At 43.7% G+C, this 8342-nt stretch overlaps 1 protein-coding gene across 1 annotated transcript in view; it reads left to right on the forward strand.

The window, feature by feature from the left end:
* The window catches only part of zzef1 (zinc finger, ZZ-type with EF hand domain 1), a 33764-nt gene that overhangs the window by 9098 nt on the left and 16324 nt on the right, over positions 1-8342 (forward strand). The window contains exons 17-33 of the mRNA XM_085797362.1: positions 563-633; positions 724-838; positions 982-1147; positions 1366-1487; positions 1580-1702; positions 2742-2911; positions 3024-3105; positions 3199-3400; positions 3659-3792; positions 3898-4138; positions 4257-4336; positions 4430-4520; positions 4621-5107; positions 5200-5364; positions 5506-5625; positions 5753-5914; positions 6034-6166. Of these exons, the coding sequence (XP_085653488.1) occupies positions 563-633; positions 724-838; positions 982-1147; positions 1366-1487; positions 1580-1702; positions 2742-2911; positions 3024-3105; positions 3199-3400; positions 3659-3792; positions 3898-4138; positions 4257-4336; positions 4430-4520; positions 4621-5107; positions 5200-5364; positions 5506-5625; positions 5753-5914; positions 6034-6166 (2664 nt within the window). The remainder of the gene's footprint in view (positions 1-562; positions 634-723; positions 839-981; positions 1148-1365; positions 1488-1579; positions 1703-2741; positions 2912-3023; positions 3106-3198; positions 3401-3658; positions 3793-3897; positions 4139-4256; positions 4337-4429; positions 4521-4620; positions 5108-5199; positions 5365-5505; positions 5626-5752; positions 5915-6033; positions 6167-8342) is intronic.

An 8342-nucleotide genomic window follows, 5' to 3' on the forward strand; every position in this document is an offset into this window, starting at 1 on the left:
AAATTGTTTATTTCAGTCACACAACACCAATATCAAAATCAACCATTTTGCGTGAACAATTTAGCCAGAACATATTATACACAATTGCAATACACACACACACACACACACACACAAAATCATACAGTGATCGAAAAGGGAATAGGCTGAAGCCCAAGGCTTATATTTGCCTATCCTTTACACTCTATGAAATTAGATTACCTAGAATATCAACAGTATGAAAGTAATCATTACTGTATTTTATAATTTTTCATTATTTTACATTTCAAGGCTTTCTTAAAACTCAACAAAGAACTACATGTCTTCAACTCATCACTGAGCTTATTCCACATTTTAACTCCCAAGACTGAAACACATTTGTATTTTCTCACTTTAGAGGCTTAATCAGCATGCACATTCTTCTTTGGGGTGGTTGTATTTTCTCACTTTACACATTTCGAAAATCAATAATCCTTCCTTTTCTTAATTTAAATAACTGAAGAACACAAACTGGAAGGTTGTTATTCTTTACTTGAAAAAATAATGAATAATGATGACGATGTGATAATATTTCTTTTTACAGAAGAATATCACAGAAGAGGATCAGCCGGAGTCGGTAAAGGTGACATTTGAATCACTTTGTAATTACTTCAGGTATGTTTACTGCAGACATATGCTCACATCATCATATTCTAACACACACCATCATCATGGATCACTAATATCTGTGTTTTCTCTTTGCAGTGACCAGGATCCAAGCGGCCTTCTCCTGCTCCCACCTAAAGGAGCTCCTGCAGACTTTGACATCAGCCCCATACTGTCAGTGATGGAGACACTGCTGCTAGTGGCAACGAGAGAGGTGAGACGGTTTCACTGGTTCATCCCGTTATTTACCATTCATCACCAGCTCGCTCCGTCTCCTCGTGTCTTGACGTGACATCTCCATGTTTCTCTCTACTTTTCTAATGTTCCTTCTTGTTCGACGTGTCTCCCATCTCTCAGTGTGAAGTCATGATGGTGGATGAGAGTAGTGGCGCCAGCAGGACGGTGCTGCTGTCCTTGTTCTGGGCACTGCAGGGTAGTCTGCTCTCCTGGTGTTACCTGCAGCTCAAAGGAGGCGCTTCCACAGCTGTTGCTATGGAGCTGGCTAGAGACATCCTACTAAAATGTGAGATACTGTGACAGTATTGCATTGTTGATGTGCTTACAGCTCCCTGTTTTTCAGGGTTAGAATCTGTATTTATCAGTGGACAGTATAACAAGCACTCAGCCTCATAATCAGTCCAGTGTGATCCAATAGATTTGAGTTGATCTGCTTTATAACATACAATCAATGGAGGAGAATTCATGAAAAAAATGGTTAATCTCTACCTGCTCTCTCAATAGATGTGGATCAGTTCTTGGGAAGCATCAAGACCATCCTTGGTTCCCTGCTTGAGAGACACACTAGTGCTGTGATCACAGACAAACTAGGCAGCTCCATCCTCGCCACAGTCTTCAGACAACTGGTAATACCCTCATGTCTTGTGATTGTGAATTTCCTTCTTGCCCAGTTATGGAGTTGACCCTACTGAATGACATTTTGATTTGGTTCTGGCAGATGATTTTCCTCCTGGAGCTGTGCTCTCTGGATATCCCTCACAGTGTGTTGCTGAAGAGCTTCTCCTCTCTGGTTGAGCTACTCAAAAGCCTATCCACTGACACTGGAGACATATTTTCAAAGGTCAGTCTGGGTTTACTTCAACACACCCCAGTGTACACAGTCGATACAATAAGTCTGTATAAGTATGAGTGCAGACTGGTATTCAGGGTGTGGAGGGTTATATAGTAACCAGTGGTGGTATAACTACTGAGAACTTTTTACTAAGCTAAAATATATACCCTTACTGCAAAAGTAGAAGCCATGGAAGTAAATCTGTATTGTTCAAAATACACTGTTGATTGCTTATATTTGCACTGTATTTGACCAGTGAGATCAATAAATTGTAGCAGTCAGATAGACATAGTGTGGTTAAATATGTAATATTCCTCCTGAACCATAGTAGCGTAGATGAATGAAGTATATGATTGTGTATTTGATGAGGGAAACCAAGAAATCCCATTAGCCTCCGTAGCGTAGCTCTGAGCAGCTCGCAGCTCTGCTCTGCCGTTCTAAAAATAGCTTGCACCGACAATTAAAGTTAATAAACCTACTCCTAAAACTATAGGTATTGTGGCAATGGGCCAATTTTCCAAAATGTTGAACTATCCCTTTCAGACAGTGGCTAAAATGATATTTAATGTATTTTTTCTTATGGCTGTCAAAAATACACACATACACAATACATACATTAACATTATATAAAGTAGTTGAGTGAATGTACTTTCAGGGTTCCTATGCAATTATGAAAAGTATAGAATTTGATTTTATACATTTCCAGGTCTGGAAAAGTATGGAAAATGGAAACTATTGTATGGAAATATATTTATCTTAATACTTTTTTGAGTTTTGTCTTATCTGAAGTTATTTGGGAAAATTATTTTGTATGCGCTATTTTACCTAGCTATAATCTCCTGGAAATTATTTGGTGACATAATGGCATACAAATTCAGAATAATGACAGCAAACAATTAATTCCATAATTTATTTACATGATACACATCTAATTACTCAAATGTCACAACAAGTATGGAATTATGAAATGTCAAATGTGTAGGAACCATGTTCTTTGTTGCTTTCTTGCACAAATATCAAAAATAATTGCACACCATGTCACTGTTAGGTGGATCAGGAGAGCTGGCACCAGCCGCAGCAGCCGGTGGTGCTGAGGACGTGGAACCTGGAGTCCCCTCACAACTATGAGAACAGCCGCCATGAAACAAGCATCTTTGCCTGTCCCGGTGCTACCTCCTTTGAGGTTGAGTTTGACGAACGCTGTGAGACAGAGAAAAGGTGAGTTATTGTTAAATTATAAATGCTGATTAATTGAATCAATTATTCTCATTTATTTGCCTGTAGTGAGGATTTATTACTTACCCAACCTCTATATTCTTTATATTCACAGATATGACTATCTAGAATTCACAGATTCTAGAGGCGGTAAAGTTCGTTATGATATGAAGGTTGGAACAGAGAAATGGCCAAAGGTAGGATACAAGTAGAAACCACTGAACTATCTCTATGTGAAACCATTTGTTGTTTAATTTACACACATTTAATGTTTGTCTTTTCTCCCTCAGAAAGTGACATTTGACGCTGGCCCTCAGCTCCAGTTCCTCTTCCACTCTGATAGCAGCAACAATGAGTGGGGTTATAAGTTCACTGTGACGGCCATGGGCCTGCCAGATATCACCATTTCTTGGATGTCGGACTTGCAGCTGCTGGTGGCTCGACTGATGGGTCGCCTTGCATCTCGAACTCTGGCACTGAAATCCCCTCACGGTAAAACTGTTCTCCATAAACTTTATCAAACAAAGGCACATGTCCTATAGTGTGTTGTCTGTATGAAGTTTGGGAATGACTGGGAATGAGTTAGACTGTTGTCTGAACATTTGCGATCTTGTGCCTTACAGGAACCGATGTTGTTTACTATATTTAACATGAATTAACTTCAGATTTCTTCAGGATTATAATTTCACCACCTGCATCTTTAGACCTCAGATTAAAATGCTGAGATTTGTGGGTTACTGTGTATTCCAGAGACACGCACGGTAAAAGAGCTTCCACCAGGGAAAATGTCCCATGTTCAGTCTTCTCCTCTGTGGAAACCCATCCTGCGACATGGGTTGTGTGAAGCCAGGGAGACAAATCCAACAAAAACACCCACAGACCAGGTATGCTGATTCACTTACCTTTCCGAAGAATTACATTATTGCACTGCTTAATGAGCTCAGCTGGTTAATACTGTTCTGCTACTATAACGTTTCTCTGTGTGGTAGACAAATACATGGTCCCTTGATGAGTTAATGGGCTTCCTGGAGGACTTTGCCCGCTGGAACCCCTCACAGGAACTGACGGACAGTAGAACAGAGCTGATGAAGAAACTGATGCAGTCCTGCAGAAAACAGACGATGAGGAATGAGATCGCTGCTGGGTCAAAGACAGACCAAGCTGTGAATGCCATTTGGGCAGCCATGGTGTACCACACACCAGCCCTCAGCCATGCCCTGAAGACCTACGGTAAATACTTGGCTTTAAACAGTGGTCAATGTGTGAAAGCTGTTCTGTTTATTGCTGTCTTTAATTATGCATGGTTGACTCAATCTCTTTATTTCTCCCCTCTGCTGTGAATGAGTAGTTAATCAGGACTGCAAATCCTGTCTGAGTGAAGAGTTTGTGCAAGTGTACTCGCACGCAGACAGCATCAGAACATGGATGGTGAGTGATATCTGTCTGCTTTATCTTCTACTGAATCTATTTTTGTTGATGTCACTTGACTATTGTGCTGATGATGTCTTTTCTTCCTTTCAGCTGGAGATGAAGCAGAGATACCTTGTTGGCAAAATGAATATTCCCTATGAGAAGGATGGGGGTCCTGATGAGGTTACTATGGAGACACTTGGTGAGGAGTGAATGCAAAGCCTAATCACACCTTGTTCTCACCAGCACTGTCATATTCTGAATATTATTTTGCTGATTTTTGTTATGTTGTGTCTCTTTAGCTGAGATGTGTATCGAGAAGAGCCTCTTGCTGTTCAGATTTGCTCCTTGTGGAGTAACAAGCCAAGACAGTGACTCTCTCAAAGCTGCAGAGGGCAGCAGTGCTCTACTCTTCCGCTCAAGTTCGATCTCAGAAGGGGACTTCCAGGCCAGCCCCTCTCAGGTACCTCAGACTCCAGGGGCCGAGGAGCCCAGTGACGCCCGGGCAGGACAGAGCCAGTCCACCGGTGCTCAAGCCCAGAGCTCATCTGCTTGTGGGGCCAGCAGGAGGGTCCATAGAGACTCCACAGAGAGCATCTCGTCTCAATCAGGAGAGCCGGCCTCACCCTCTGCCTTCCCTCGTAAGCCCCCGTTCAGTCGGGCACGCCTACGGCTCCTGTCCTGTCGATCCATAGAAGAGCCTCGCATGGCCCCCTCGGTCAAGGATCGCTACCCAATCCTCAAACACATCCTTAACTTTATAAAGGACCAGGCTCTTACAACAGCAAGGTTAGGGATCTCTGTTCTTCTATTTTGCATTTTTTTTCCTATAAATATGTGAGTAATGACAGGGTTAACTAATCTGATTCTTCTTCCTGTAGTATTTTGCAAACCTTGTCACTGAACAAAGCTCAGGCTTTGAGTGTGTGCAAGGTCCTGGAGATGGTTCAGCAATGTTTGCGTTCCCTGGGAAAGCCACATCTCTTCCAAGCCCCCTGCATCCTGTTCTTACAGGAGCTGCTGGCCTGCCAGAAAGACTTCACCAGGTACATGTGTAGAAAACGTCTTCAATTCAAGTGCAATAACAGTGACTTTTACCTGGTATAGGAGGAGATGAATGTGCGCCGACATAAACATGTGCAGTCATATTTCACTCAAGATTTTCATTTGCTTTGTCTCTCTTTCAGTTATTTCTCTCAGTTGTCAGACAGTGGGCAGAAGCTTGGAGCGGAGGTGAGGCGTTCCTACCATCACTTGGTTCTCATGCTTGTGGAGGCGGTACAAGGCTTCACCAGTCTCACTGAGAAGTAAGCACTTATCCTTGCAACCCACCATGCTCACTCATAACTAGAAATCAAAAAGCTATTGTAGCAGTGATTACCATAATTCTACATGGGTGCGTGGTGTAACCTGACCGTCATCACTGTTCTCCAGAGCCCTGCTACCGGCCCTGTCATGTGTGCAGACCTGCTTGTTGCATCTGCTAGACATGAGCTGGGAGGTACATGACCTTCCTCTCTTCCTGAATATTAAGCTTCCTGACCTCCTGCTCAGCATGTCCCAGGAGAACATCAGTGTTCACGACATTGCCATCAGGTAATGTCAGACCCACCAGAAGATAAGGCACATCACAGTAGAAATGCATAGATTTTCCTTTTGATGATATTACCAAGGCTAATGACGGGATTCTTTCTGTGGTCTAAATTCATATTCAGTCAATGGACAGAGGAAGATGAAATTGCAGACTATAAGAAGAACCAGGAGTGGATGGATGAGTGTATGGACGGGATGTTTGAGAAGTGGTACGACAAAATCGACGAGGAGGACTCCATGGAGGACAGGAGAAAGGTAGCGTATTCATGAGCCAAAAAGGACAATTGTTTATAGTTCTGGAATAAATGCATTTTGACAACTTGCAAATTTAAAGGGATAGTTCAACATTTTGGCAAATTGGCCCATAGAGCTCCGGACCCCACGTGACCTCCAGCGTTCGAGCGGCCATTTTGGCAGGAAACTGGCCAGCTCCGAAGCATTGACTGTAAGCGCCGAAGCCGTCTGAGTTCACATGATCTCACTTTAATTCCAACACATTGGACTTAATATAAAAAAAACTAAATGGATTAAATATTACCGACCCTTATAATGCCCCCGGGGTGCTTTTCAAAAATATTTTTGCCGAACAAGACGTCCTAGATCTGCAGTATCTGGACACAGCTACCTGATCAACTACTCTACAAGCATACACGAGCCGGCTTTATGCTCTTTGTGCTCCACAAAATGACACAAGCAGGAAAGACGGTGACAAAAAGAAAAGAAAGAGGCAAACACATATAAGCTGTGAGTCTCCTTCGCCTCCAGCCTTTCCAAGCTGACCCAGAGCCGGTCGCAGCGCACCGCCGCATCCGCCGCGGGCTGATCAGCACCGGGGAGAGCTCCCGGTCGGCACCCCGACAGCACCCCGGACAGCTACGAGCTAACGTTAGCCATGCTACACTGCATTAACTGGGATGATACGACACTTACCCTTCTAGTGAGGATACAGCAGGTTTCTGCTGGTAGATTCCACAGCTGGACGTTCATCACAAAGCCAGACTGCGTCCATGTGTAACCCTCCAGGCTTCTGTATGCTTTTAGAGCAGCGCGATGCAAAGTTGATCAGGTAGCCTAACTTAGCTGTGTCCGCATACGGCACGTCTGGGACGTCCGCCGGCGGCCGGAGATACTTTTGAAAAGCACCCCGGGGCATTATAAGGGTCGGTAATATTTAATCTATTTAGTTTTTATATATATTAAGTCCAATGTGTTGGAATTAAAGTGAGATCATGTGAACAGACGGCTTAAAACCTTCCATTTTACTGCCTAATGTTATGCAGCTGTTCTCCTGGTCCACCGATCCACGTCTGTCCTCCCGCACTATCTACATATACAGTCACATTGTTTACGTTACGTTGTGTATTTTAATTAATCCTGTAACACACAGTGTGATCGCGGTACCGACAGAGTGACAGGCAGGTTCATTGTCAATGTGCAGAGGGATGAAATGACAGCTGTTACTCCCCACAGTGACTCCCCTCACTTAAACCTAGTTGCTTCTATACTGAAAAACCCTGACATGTCAAGCTTTAGGGTGTGTTAGAGGACTAATTTATCCGTCTAACCCACAGTCTATGGTCTAACCATCATAACTATGACACCTGAAACGGTAAACACAGCTGATCGATCGAAAAAAATTACGCCGGAGTGAGTTTTTCTGTCACTGAAAACGGCTGGTTCTTGAACGTAACTCGGTCAAAGCAAGACGTATCCTCAATATGTTTAGCAGTTCTGTTAGGTCATACTTCATGCTGACAAAGTTATACATGTGAAACTTGTATGAGCTCGGAGAAAATCGCTTTGTTACTCTCGTTCCGCACCAGGCTCTCCCCTGTATCTACTCTACGAAAATCTGCTGATTCCTGCCAAAATGGCGTCGCTGTCAGTTTCGGGGCTGCGTGACGTCAGCGTGACGTCAGCTCCCGGAGCTCTATTGCCATAATCCCTATTGATAGATATCACGTGACGTCACACAGCGTTCGCAGCCGGTCACAGCGCCATCTTGGGTACCGACTTCCAAAGGCAGTCTATGGGCTGTGACATCAAATCTCACAAAAATAGTGGATAAACCTTTTTTTATTACATGGCACTATTGAATGTCGTATTCCGATAATTTATTGACGACAGACGAGGAGAGAGAGAGAGAGGTCCGCTGGGTGAGCTAGATTAAGTTTTAACGGGAGAGAGAGCGGCGCACCGCGCTGTCAAAGCTCGTCTCAGCAGAAAGGTGCTGGAGGTGTGTGCTTTCAAGGCAAGGCCATCAAAATGAGAAATATCCATATCCAAACTACATCAGGCAGCAGTCTTCTAGTCAGAGAGGACGTGGCTGCACTGAGCTGAATAGAGGTTAACTCAGTGTTCGGTACCCAGCATGGCGGCGGCCAGGTGGAACACACCGTGACGTCACCTACTGATAAGTATCAATAGTTTT

The sequence above is a fragment of the Trachurus japonicus genome, chromosome 14 (genome assembly GCF_045865225.1).
Source record: "Trachurus japonicus isolate A0001 chromosome 14, Traja_1.0".
NCBI lineage: Eukaryota > Metazoa > Chordata > Actinopteri > Carangiformes > Carangidae > Trachurus > Trachurus japonicus.